This window comes from Patiria miniata, unplaced genomic scaffold (assembly GCF_015706575.1).
Source record: "Patiria miniata isolate m_02_andy unplaced genomic scaffold, ASM1570657v1 HiC_scaffold_4, whole genome shotgun sequence".
NCBI lineage: Eukaryota > Metazoa > Echinodermata > Asteroidea > Valvatida > Asterinidae > Patiria > Patiria miniata.
The window spans coordinates 8,500,104-8,511,938 of record NW_024037071.1 but is presented as its reverse complement, the minus strand read 5'-3'; the positions used below and the strand labels follow the sequence as shown (position 1 = coordinate 8,511,938).

The 11,835-nt window shown below is 41.5% G+C and overlaps 2 protein-coding genes across 2 annotated transcripts; both read left to right on the top strand.

The window, feature by feature from the left end:
• The first annotated feature begins 930 nt into the window (after positions 1–930).
• Positions 931–2,083, top strand: LOC119740087. The gene is made up of 2 exons (XM_038215290.1): positions 931–1,778; positions 2,054–2,083. The coding sequence occupies exons 1-2, from the start codon at positions 1,413–1,415 to the stop codon at positions 2,081–2,083; spliced, it is 396 nt and encodes a 131-aa protein (XP_038071218.1). The 5' UTR covers positions 931–1,412.
• A 2,799-nt stretch (positions 2,084–4,882) lies between these two features.
• Positions 4,883–8,426, top strand: LOC119739645. The gene is made up of 4 exons (XM_038214655.1): positions 4,883–5,319; positions 5,746–5,918; positions 6,672–6,859; positions 8,141–8,426. Exons 1-4 carry the CDS (start codon positions 5,203–5,205, stop codon positions 8,194–8,196), a joined length of 534 nt encoding a protein of 177 aa, XP_038070583.1. The 5' UTR covers positions 4,883–5,202; the 3' UTR covers positions 8,197–8,426.
• Positions 8,427–11,835: the final 3,409 nt, after the last annotated feature.

Below are 11,835 nucleotides of genomic sequence, written 5' to 3'. Positions count from 1 at the left end.
AGCATCGGTCGAACCGTTGTTCACGTATCGATCGAAGTACGGTTGCCGCGCAGAGAACTGTTGGCTCGGAAACGATATGTCAACTACATGTACCTAATTTGAAGGGAGACCAGTTGATAGTTTTCCCTGCCAATTTCTAAAAATCGATGATTCAGTTAAGTCTGAATTTGAATGCACGTCTTTAATGCCATTTCAATTCAACGTCAGTTAATAATAATAATAATAATAATAATAATACCGGAGTCTTATATAGCGCACGTATCTACCAGCAATTAGGTATTCAAGGCGCTGGAAATTATGTCTATTATTAAAGAAAGGTAAATACAGTTAATGAGAAATATGAGACCCATTATAGCACCTTATAATGGTTTACAAGGTGCTGCCATGCGTTGCATATAGCAGCCACTGCCAGAAACACCGGGGCAAACCCCTTCTTTTGTAGCGATAAGACTGTTACTGTTAACGTGCATTACCCAACACACGGGACCTATGGCTTTACGTTCCATCCGAAGAACGAAGCAATAATGGTAAAGTGCCTTGCTCAAGAGCACAAGCAACATGTTCCCACGGTCAGGATTCGAACCCATGTAACACGGCACACGTATCGCACACTGTAACCATTGGACCTAGCACCTCTGTTCAATCGTCCGTGCACTCGATTTTGAGAAACAGACGGCCAATACACAAGCATACCTTGTCTAAATTGATTTCAGGTACAGCTAATTTGATTAAAGAAAACCTAGTTGTAACTGGTGCCAAAGGCGTTAAACTAAAAGTGAAATAGATGATGGTGAATGTTTGAAATCGCCCTCTAAAAGCGGGAAAGAAGTCTTGTCAACGAATCTGAATGGATATAAACGAAAAGTATTCAGACGAGTTGACATAACAGGCGCAACTGTTTCAAGACCAATTGTTATATGCAAAGGCGTGTTGTAATTGCGCACATAAATAACCACTGATCTCAATTTAGGTGCTGGTGGGCTGACGTCTGACCATGAAAACACTGTATTTGTTTGGACACCAATTTTCACCGGTTGCTATGAGTTACCATTCAACACTCTTCAGACTCATGCAGAACCATGGAGTTTCAAGTACACGTAGGTCTGGGAACTAGACTAGGCAATGAAAGAAGCTCCCGGATGTCCGTGCCCACCTACACTGATATTTTGTAGACGGATCAGGGATACAATCATGCAGTTTATGATATCGCCGCACCGACACGCATGCGCATAAGGGAGGGATGATGGAGCATTTGGTTATTTTCACTTGCACGTTCAGCTCAGATGTAGGTGTGTATCCGTGCATGCTTTCTAAATTTCGTTTGCCTTCATGGATTATATAAAGTAATGCTTAACTATTTTACCTTAGATAATTCTACACTCATCGGCAAAACCTGGTCCTAAGAAAGGAAAATGGCAACATTGCTCTTGGCTTTTGGAGGTTCTTCGGTCTTCAAATGTGCCACCAACTTATTGGTATCGATTGTGGCGTGCGTAGCAGCAACCGTCGCCTGTGCCTCGTCCTGGCAATGGCGGGAGGCGACGTACGCGGCCCAAGAGCACCGCGCGTTGGTCGGCCACTCGATCGGGAGCCACACGGGCGTGACAAGGTCCAATTGCGCGGTACTGTGTCTGAGGGAAGGCGACATCCAGTGCCGGTCCTTCAACTACGACAAAACCGGCAGGACCTGTCAGCTCAACGGCGCCAGGGTGGAGGAATTTCCCGAGAGCCTGGTGGAGGATGTTGACTTCTCTTACTACGGCGCGCAGCTTGAGGAGGTGAGTTGGCCTTATCCAACATACCCCAATTTTGCTTGTTTAAGTATATTGAGCAAGGCACTTAACCATTATTGCTTCGTCTTTCGGATGGGATGTAAAGCCGAAGGTCCCGTGTGTTGTGTAATGCACGTTAAACAATTCAGTAACACTTATCGCTATGAATTGTTATTGTAATTGCTTCATAGCGCATTTTACTTTTATTATTTTTGATACAAATTTATGGATTTGTTATTTTGCTATTTACCAGTCTTTATTTATGGATGTATTCTCTAAAGGAGTGTGGAATAAATGTCTTCTTGAATTGAATTGAATTGAATCGCTAAGAGAAGGGGTTCGCTCCGGTGTTCTGGCATTGCATTGCTACCGTATGAGGCTGCACTTTCAAGGAAGGAAGGAAGAAAACTACATGTATTTGCAAATAACAAATGAGTCAGTGTATACATTTTTGTACATTTTTCACTCAAATTGTGGGTTAAAATACATCCCTCCGTCGATGTCTTTGTCTAATATTCACATTGAAATTAAACTGAAACATCAATAGCGAGGACCTCTTTTCTCATTTCTGATGAGAATTTTATGAAGGAGAAAGGGGGTCCAATAATGGTCGGATCATATATCTTACGGGCGGGGTGATATTTAAGGTAAGGGTGTCCCCCCCCCCCTCCCCCGCTAAAAAGGGGTCGGGCATATCCCTCCTTCGTTCTAAGGTAATTTGAGAATACATTTAGGAATTCTAGGTCAAACTTTATTATTGTCGGCCCATTGTACAAGTATCATATCAAGTTTATTTTCTACACTCAACCAAAAAAGAAAGTACCCTTCCAATACTTTTTTGTCTAACTCAAAAACTATTGAGCACCTCTCGCTCAAATAACGACTAATCAGTACAGAAATTCCTTTGCAATCCAGCCATACTCTTTATTTGGCCGAAAACGGGGATAATGTGCACGAATGCATGTAATTTACGACAAATGATACCGAAAACAGCTGCACATTTGTATAAATTTATGTTATGGTTCACACTCACCTTGCACGTAGGCCTATACAAAAGGGCAACTTTTTGTCGGTGCCTACTGTTGTTATAAATTGCATTGTTTTCGGCCAAACAAAGAGTATGGCTGGATTGCTAAGGAAATTCTGTACTGGTCAGTCGTCATTTGAGTAAGACGTGCACCATAATTTTTGAGTTAGACAAACAATTATTAAGGGTGGACTTTCTTTTTTGGTTGAGTGTACTTTTAATGTTCTCTCCGTTTAATAACAATAATAACAATCCGTTTAGGCCTAAAACGCGTTTTGAAGCCATTGGGTTTAAACAAAATACACAATCGGCCGTTTGAGGGCTTAAACCTGACGTTTTCTGTGTGATATTTATACGCTGAATGACCGTATCTAATACAAATTGAATTAGGCCTATAACTGAGAGCACTAGAAATCGATTAAATGACAATCGTGTTTTCACGGACCTTAGTCGTCAACTGTGAAATCATACAAGCCGAGAAGGCATGGACCGGTGTAGCCTTTTTTTAATTAAAAAAAAAGACGGTGTTAGGCCAAACAAAAAAATTGTCGGTCTCTGGTCAGACCAAAGTTCCGGAATTGACGCGGTCACGCGGCTTTTTTTTTTTTTTGGCTTTTTTTTCTTTCTTCAAGCTTGGTTTGTACAGACAAGGTGGAGTACTATTTTGCTATTGGGTGTCTTCATGTACATTGGTGTCCTCCATAAGTTGCCTTGGTGCTCTCGATCATTTGCCTTGGTACAATTTCCCATTCCTTGGTGCTCTTTGGTAAAAAAAAATTGAGGAGGTGCGGCAATAGAGGGCACTGTTGGAGCTACCGCGGAACAGTTTGGGAAAAAAACAGATTGACGCGCATGATTAAAATCGACGCGCGCGCTGACCAGAGACCGACTTATTTATTTTTTTGGCCTAATATGTAGCTCTTACGTTGATTCCCACAGCACTGATCAATTCATTTTATCTGAATAAATCTAGAGCCGAGGTGTTTGGGGTGAAATATAATTTATCGAATGGACTGAGCTCCCATTCCAATCAGGTTTTTTAATGTACTGGGTGAAGAAACCACTCTTAGAAATTGAAACTTCCACTCTTTGGCGAAAAAGTGCGGGGGAGGGGGTTCGGAGTGATTTTTTTACTTGATTTTTTTTTTTTTTTTTATTTTATTTCAACAACATATTACAGCGCAAGAAAAGGATGCATAAGACTTTTTTCGAGTGGGGTCTCTTGGTAGAAGATGTGGAAGGAAATTACAGTTTTAGTGGCGGGAGAAAAACCCAAGAATGATATTTTATAGGTAAAAACCCATGGAATCGGGCAGGGACTGAAAACCCAAGAAGGGATTTAAACCCGGGTCACAGCAGCTAGGCGAGGAAAGTACCGCTTCGCCAATCCGTCTCCCCCAAGAGAGAGAGAGAATAATCAAGCTGTGTCAATCCGACTGTTTATTTTTCACACCGAATTGTCTGGTACATACTTTCATTAGATTTTAGAGTGCAAATGAAAGACTGTAAACATTGTATAAACCTGTCTTTTCAGGCAAATACTGATTTTCAGGAGCTTCAGACAACACCAGGTAAGAAACACATTTTTTTTTTCAGGCGCTGTCAGCATAGTTTATATTAGGCCAAATAAAAAAAACATGTTTAGCGTCCCCGCCCGCTTCCTTTTTGGAGGACCCCTCCTTTTCTTTTTCAAAAACACAAAAAATGATAAATTTTAAACAGTTAAATCATTCTGGCCTCTTTGTCTGTTGCATCTATCCCATAGTTATAAAGCTTGTATGTCATTCCCGAGTCCAAGTGGCGGCCATTAAAAAAAAGGGCTGGCGGCCATCTTGGAAAATAGCCCGGTAGGGCGGCCATTTTGTAGGGGTGGGAAAGGGCCTCTTCCTTCCTTTTTTTTCAAAAGGCAGGACGCCAAACATTTTTTTTCTGTATTTTGCCTTACCACCTCTCGAAGATGAAAATGAACTTGTTTATTATTAAAAAAAAACCTTGAAAAGTACATGAGTGATTTGAATGATTCTTGTACTAAAAGGAAGCTTACGAATTGGGCTTTTATATCGTAGATTTTAAAAGTGCTACATGCAGAACTTCACTAAAACAATGGTCCCGACATTTGGGTTTCGTGTTTTTGACTCACCCTGTACCCCATAAGCACACATGAGCGGTGCGGTAGAAGTACAGGCCTACATGACCTTATCGGAAAACATCAAGGCAGGGAATCATAACAGATCGAATTTATTGAAAAACCACTTGGTCCAGGTCGGGTGATCAGTACAGCTGTTATAATTACATCTCGACCTCCCCTTTTTGAAATTAAAATAGGCTTACCGTCTTTTGTTTTGTGCCGTAGCCCCGGAATGGCAGCTCGTGTTTAAAGGTGTGGCGGGCAACGGAGTGAAGATGTACGACATGTGGACTGCAGCGACCTGGAACGAGGCAACGCTGGGTGTCGGTGGGAGCTGGCGGGATGACTCGCTGTACGGATCCTGGAACAGCGGTGATCTGAACATAGGGCGAGTAAGTGCTTTCACAACTTAAAAGGCAATAAGCCATTTGCGAATTAAATTCGAGTAACATCTGGTACCCTGACTTGCTCCAATGCTTGGCACATTTTAACTTTGAATTCTCCAGACCAAAGAGACTGTTGCCTTATCACGTGATTCGGGCAAGCCTTAGGCCTGTGTCAGCAACCCCCAGCTCTGGAATGGTCTGGTGACTTAGTGCCATTCTCTCCCATTGTGAACAATGTATTGATGCTGAGCGTCTCTTACGTAAAAGTGCAAAAGGCCTCGTGTCACTGTGGTATGTCGTGTGGGTAGTCTGCGCCCAATTCTCGTCCTGACTCCCCACAAGACGAGTTTTGGTTCTCAATGAACTGTTTGGCCAAACTTCCTCATTTTGTTGTCTATACGCCTACTTGTTTATGTCTTTCTTCGTGCTTAGGTCAAACTGTCCCTGTATGATTCCAGTAACGTCAGCAGGGTTGAGTTGATCTTCAACGGAACCGGCTCAGATGTCAGCAGTTGGTTCAGAAAGAATCGCCTCATCTCAAGCCCCTGGCAGGACCTCATCTCGACCGCGACGAACTACTTCAGTATTGAAGGTGATGTCAACGAGTATGTATACATTTTTGTCAGCCTGGTTCCCTGACCAATATATCCTGACAATTCTGACAGGCGTATTATTAACCGTCAGGTTAGCAAAGCAAGCAGGATCCTGCCCCTTTCCGGAGATGTCCGCAGTTTTCCGAATACGTTTTTCGTTGAAAGTCGGACAAAGTCGAAAAAGTCGTTACGCTCGGGTTTTTTCCCCGACTTTTTAAATTGTTTTATTTGCCAACAAACTAATACATGTCAGCCTTGTTAATGTCATCAGTCCTTTCGATGACTGCCCCCACTAAATGTCCTCAAAACATTTTTAAACTAAAGATACCTGTATATTGACAGAACAGATCTACGGAGACACTCCACCTGTCTCTGACGAGTTCGCTTTGCTGGCCACTGCTACCGTGCTGCAGACCAGGTCATATCTGATGTATTATATGTTGGAGACTTCTATGTCCTAATAGAGGACAAAGACCTTTCAACTACATTGATATAATTGGCAGAGCCACCCAATGTGAAATTGAAGACCGTCATGCATAATTAGGGATAAAGACATCTGGCGTGGCGTTGTGAACTAGAACTTGGTTGCTACCGCCCGCTAGATGATAATGACGATGATTAACAACCGAGGCCCTTTGAACGGTTGGACTGATAGTGAAGTTGCATTCTTAATCTCATGTTGTAACGTAGCAATTAGCTATAGGCCTCCATAATGAAGAAGCGCAAGAGTCTGTTGTTGTAATTTTTTCTCTATTACTCGCTCAGAGAACGCCGGTTCTACATTAATCACAACTATGGCGGCTGCCCTGGAGATAAAGGCTGGCTGGTAGTGACAGATTCCCAAATGCTAACGGACTGCCAATATGAGCGTCCATCTGCAGAGTACCCCTACCCGATCATACTCTACAGCAACACGGCGGGCAAAGTAGTGTGGCAGGACGTGCTAACTACAGGTACGTTTGGTATAATAAGCGGAGGCTAGGCGTGGGCAACGGTCCTTAAGCGGGGCATTCGCTAGTCTTGGTACCTTGTACATTGCGTGCGCATTAGCGCGAGCCTGAGGTATGAACGGAAATACTTGAGTATAGTGCCAAAGCAGACACGGGTTTGATTAATCTTGTTGATAGCGCCCTCTGCCGCCGATAGCGGCTTCAATAGGGGAACACTGAAATTCAAATCTAGCCTTGGAACAACACTTGGCATTAGTAGGCAACGTGGGTGGCTAGTACATGTACATTAAGCGCTCGCCTCTAGCTGTCACTACTGCGGCCCGGGTCCGTTTCTTTTTCTCAGGGCTCTCCGGTTTTCCTCCCTCCGCAAAAAAAATCCACAAGTCGATCTCTGGCTGTGCTCCGTGGTCGATCAGACATGGGTCATTATGTCGGCTGCATATTAATTCGCCTTCACATGCCTCGGCTTGGCCAGGTTGTTCACGCGTCCTTCGCAATGCAGCGTCTCAGCTGCGAGTAAGGATGATTAGCTCCCCAAATATTATAACTTTTCCACTCCATTTTCTTTTCTTTTGTGATTTTGCCTCGGAAACACCAATATCCCATTATTCATATCTCTTGTTCGAATGAGAAATCGTATGCCAAATCTGTCAATGTAATATTACTCGATCGCTGTTTATTTCCCATAAAAAGTCCTCCGAAAAAAGTGAAATATACTTCAAGTTCAGTAAAAAAGAAGAAGAAGAAGTTAAATTTGAAAATAAACACGACAAAATATATAAAAGCCATATTTAGGGTATTCATGGAGATTTGAACTCGGACAGGTATGGCGGCCGGGCAGCGGAACAGAAGATGAGTGAAAACAAAATTTCAACTTGATTTGAAGACTCAACATAATAGGACTAAGGCCTAGTTATTTATCTCATTGCGATTTTAGAGGCTATAATTCCAGCCCACCGTTGTGCTTTCTGAAAAGGGCGTTTTGTCAGTGACTACGGCCGCGGCTATACGGACGTCACGTGGGGATCATGGTATGGCCCGCGTTTAAGCGTTCGGTTAGCCCGGCTGTCTGGCTAACCCGCCTGACTTTACCCGAGTCGACCCGGGTAAGCTACTCGAACGCACCCATTTTGGCTGGCGAGTGACCTACCCATAATGCTTTGCGACGCCAGCCTCCCCCCCCCCAAAAAAAAAAAAACATGAGCGGAAAAGTAAACTACTATTGGATTATTTTCCCATGTTCTGAGTTCATTGTTTTTCTTTTCTTCAATTTTGACATTGCAGGTGCTGATACAGTTGGACGTGCCGCCTACCTAACCATCCACATCAATGTCGAGTAGACCGCATATGTAATTTAATATGAAAAAGAAAATCAGCTGAGTTTATTATTATTCAAGTTATGCGATACTCAGACTATGAAAGCGGAAACATTGTGCTTAACTTTGTTGTAGGATAGAATGCACACACAAATTATATTGACTGTGAAAAAAATGTGGAAATTCCCGAATGTTACCTAATATAATTATCAGACCAGAAGGCATTGTTTGATCTGCCCATTCATGCTCTTACAGACGGACGTTGTACAACAATTTTATTCGATGCACCATTAATAGAAAGCACTGTCATGAACAGGGCACCGCCAAACATAGCTGCATGGACGAAATAAAAGATTGTGTACATAGAGCCTAAATGTAATGTACAATGTGTATAAAAAAAGAAGAAGATACATTTAGAAAAAAACACGTAGTTGGAACCTACGATTAATTGATTAAACTATTTTACATAATCATTGGAGCATAAGTTTAGGTTGTTCCAACTCAACATAGATTGGCAAAGAACAATAAATAAGTAAGTTGGCCAACAGAGAGATCGCTGGCATGTTAATCTCCTTTCACCCACTTTGCTGCAAATTGCACCACATTGACATATCCTTTTCAATTAACCGTCGGTATCTCTGGATGTAGGTGTCCAAATGAGATAGGAAAAACAGCATTGTGTTGAGAAATAATAATTTTTTAAGCGTATTATTATTCAACAAAATAGAAGTAAGTAATTTTAATATTGTTTTTTTTGTTCTCTAAATGTATAATTAATTTCTAAACACACATGTTTGGAAACGGCGATCGAACAGAAAGTCAACACGAAACTGGAGTTGGTCGATTTTTAGTCATCGATAAATTTTCCACGGCCGCTTACTTCGCAAACAAATTGATGTGCAGTGTTATTGGTCCATCGGTTTAATTGTAACACTAATATTTCAAATAGGTTATAGCATAATTATTTATGTCGGGAAATGTGGCGTCAACCGTGCAAGTCGTATAGGCTATATGCGTCACATAATTATTTATATTGGGAAATGTAGCGTCAACCGTGCAAGCGCATAGGCTATCACTTCGTGGTGCAACTGACGAAGAATGTACAAATAAATTATAATAGCAATTGTTCGCTTCTGTACATAAGTTAAGACACGAATTAAATGCACAGACCAGAGTAAGTTATGAAAACAAGTGAAAATGTTATTATATTCTTGTTGTCTATTAAAAAAGCCACTCATATTTAATTAATAAATTCGCGGGTTGGAACTTTTACCTGCATTTGTATTATTGGAAATGGCATTCGATTGTATTTTCTTATAACAATTTATGTAAGAGAAACAGCTTAGCAACTTATATATTAGTTGGAGAATGTGACAAATTAAAAAGAAAATAATTTATGAGAAATCGATCTCTCCTAACAACTCAATCTAGTCTTGTCTGAAAGAAAACATGCACAAGGTTAGCAAGCAAAGAGCGGGGGGGGGACGCCCATTGAAGTAAAAACTGTGGACAGCAACGTACCCCCCCCCCCCCCACTTTACGCCTCCCTCTTTGTCCATTTAACTCTCTCCACCCTCCGTACCCTTGAACAGCGCCACCTAGTTGCATTATGGTGTCGAGTCCCACCCACATTTAACAGCTACAACCGTTTCAAGGCCAAGACAATTTGGGTCAGATACATTGTTGAATTTCAACCCATTTGTACACAACCCAATTTTTTTCTGCGGCCAATAATTTTTACTTCTAAAAAATTTGAAAAACAAAAAATGGTTTGCCCCTCCCCCAAGCCAGCGAACCCCCACCAGCGCCCAGGGGAGAGGGCGCCGTCACGGTGGACGAGTGAACGGACGAGACTGGACACCATGTGTCACAAGGTGGCGCTGTTCGTCCTGGCGCAGAAGGGGCGTGGTGGCCAATTAAATAGGTGAAAGGGGGGGCTAAGAGAGACACTTGCGTTGGGGGAGGGGTTTCATTTCTCTCAGCATCCCCCGGATCCGGCACTTGGGTCGCTGTCCCGGGTTTTTTTTTTTTACTGCAATACGTGTGGTCCCCCACCCCCGTACATCTTTGTAAACAACGGAAATCGTGGACCCCCTATCGTTCCTTATCCTCATTCCTTTGTAACTTTTTTAGCAACAGCTCTCATTGGTTTTGTACACGAATTTCAATCATGGATTATCAGTCAATCCTGGACGTATTGTTTGCGCCCTAACCCTTTTGTCCTAGGTCCACGACTGCCGGTGTTTACATACTCACACACAGACACCGGGCACTTCACTTGTTACCCCCGTGCATGCCTTCAATCAGAAAGTATGAATTATAAGGAGATTCGGAATTGTATTTCATCTTTTTTTATTTGGTACATTGACCAACTACTATCAATTGTTAATCTATTTGGGAATGTTATTTTACATGAAGTATAAACAAAACCGAATGCCATTTCTAATAATACGATTCAACAAAAAAAAACAGATGCATGTACTTCCAACTTTTCATTAAATAAGTGAATTTTTAAATATTGTATTCTCAATTTTTTTTCATAACTTACTCAGCTGCAGTCTGGTTTGCGCATTTTAGTTCGTGTGTGTAAATTATATACAGAAGTGCTAATAACATTACTTATTCTTGCTAGTACATCAAATCTTTTGAAATACATGCATTAATATTTTACAATACTAAATGAACCAATTAGACAATGTACTCCAGTTTAACCTTTGTGTTGACTTTCTGTTCGATCGTGGTTTCTAAACAATATACATAGTCTTTTATTTCGTCCACACAGCTATGTTAGTGTGTGTCTGCTGGCATGAATAATAAGGGAATAAAATGCTTGGCTGGTTTTAAACAATACGTTTAAGACCGGCTTGGAGGCTGGATGCTGATAATTACCCAACTTGATAATAACTAAAAAATACCTTTTGAAGTCCGAATGTCAAAGGAATAAATTTCCAAAGGTTTTGTTCAACAATAATATTTTACTTCATGTTTTTCGAAACACCCGTCTAGCTATGGTACGGTAGGTGCCTCTCGCGAGTAGTAGTAGACAACTCCGTATATGAAGATTGGCGCGTGCGTAGCGCCTACTGCGTGAGTGGCGCAGAACGCGGCGGTGACGGTGTAGTATGAATTTGACTCATTGGTAGTATTGCGCATAATGCCCAAAAGTGAGGATTGTGAACGTTCGGCCAATAAAAGGATAAAATGGACCAGACTTCATAGGAGTCCAAATTGCATGCGACACAAGAAAAGTGGCTCTCAACCAATAAGAATGGGTAATTATTGTATGAATTAAGTATTTATGAGTTAGATATAAAAGTCCGTTTTATTCATTATTTGTCCCATAACATTGCGCATAGCTGTTACGAGCATGAATATGTGGATTACATGTAAACAACATATGCATGTAGCCTCATTTAATGCTATACTGTTCTGAAGATTATATCACTTAACTTCCAAGCTAAAGCGAATGTTCACATAATTCTTTTTCGCTATGCTTTTGTGTGCATTATATTATATACAACAGAGGCAACTACATTAGGCCCTATTCTCCTGCAATTGTAAGGATTAATTTCATGAAGTGACAGATGGAATGTTTCATTCCACGAGGCAAAACCGAGTATTGTTTTAAACAACACCTGAATAAATCCTCGTCATCTGATTGGT

Coding starts and splice junctions, on each gene's coding strand:
- LOC119740087 (XM_038215290.1), top strand. CDS start 1,413: ATGGCAACATTGCTCTTGGCTTTTGGAGGTTCTTCGGTCTTCAAATGT. Junction 1,779..2,053: donor ACGGCGCGCAGCTTGAGGAG/GTGAGTTGGCCT, acceptor TATTCTCTAAAG/GAGTGTGGAATAAATGTCTT.
- LOC119739645 (XM_038214655.1), top strand. CDS start 5,203: ATGTACGACATGTGGACTGCAGCGACCTGGAACGAGGCAACGCTGGGT. Junction 5,919..6,671: donor ATTGAAGGTGATGTCAACGA/GTATGTATACAT, acceptor TTACTCGCTCAG/AGAACGCCGGTTCTACATTA. Junction 6,860..8,140: donor GCAGGACGTGCTAACTACAG/GTACGTTTGGTA, acceptor TTGACATTGCAG/GTGCTGATACAGTTGGACGT.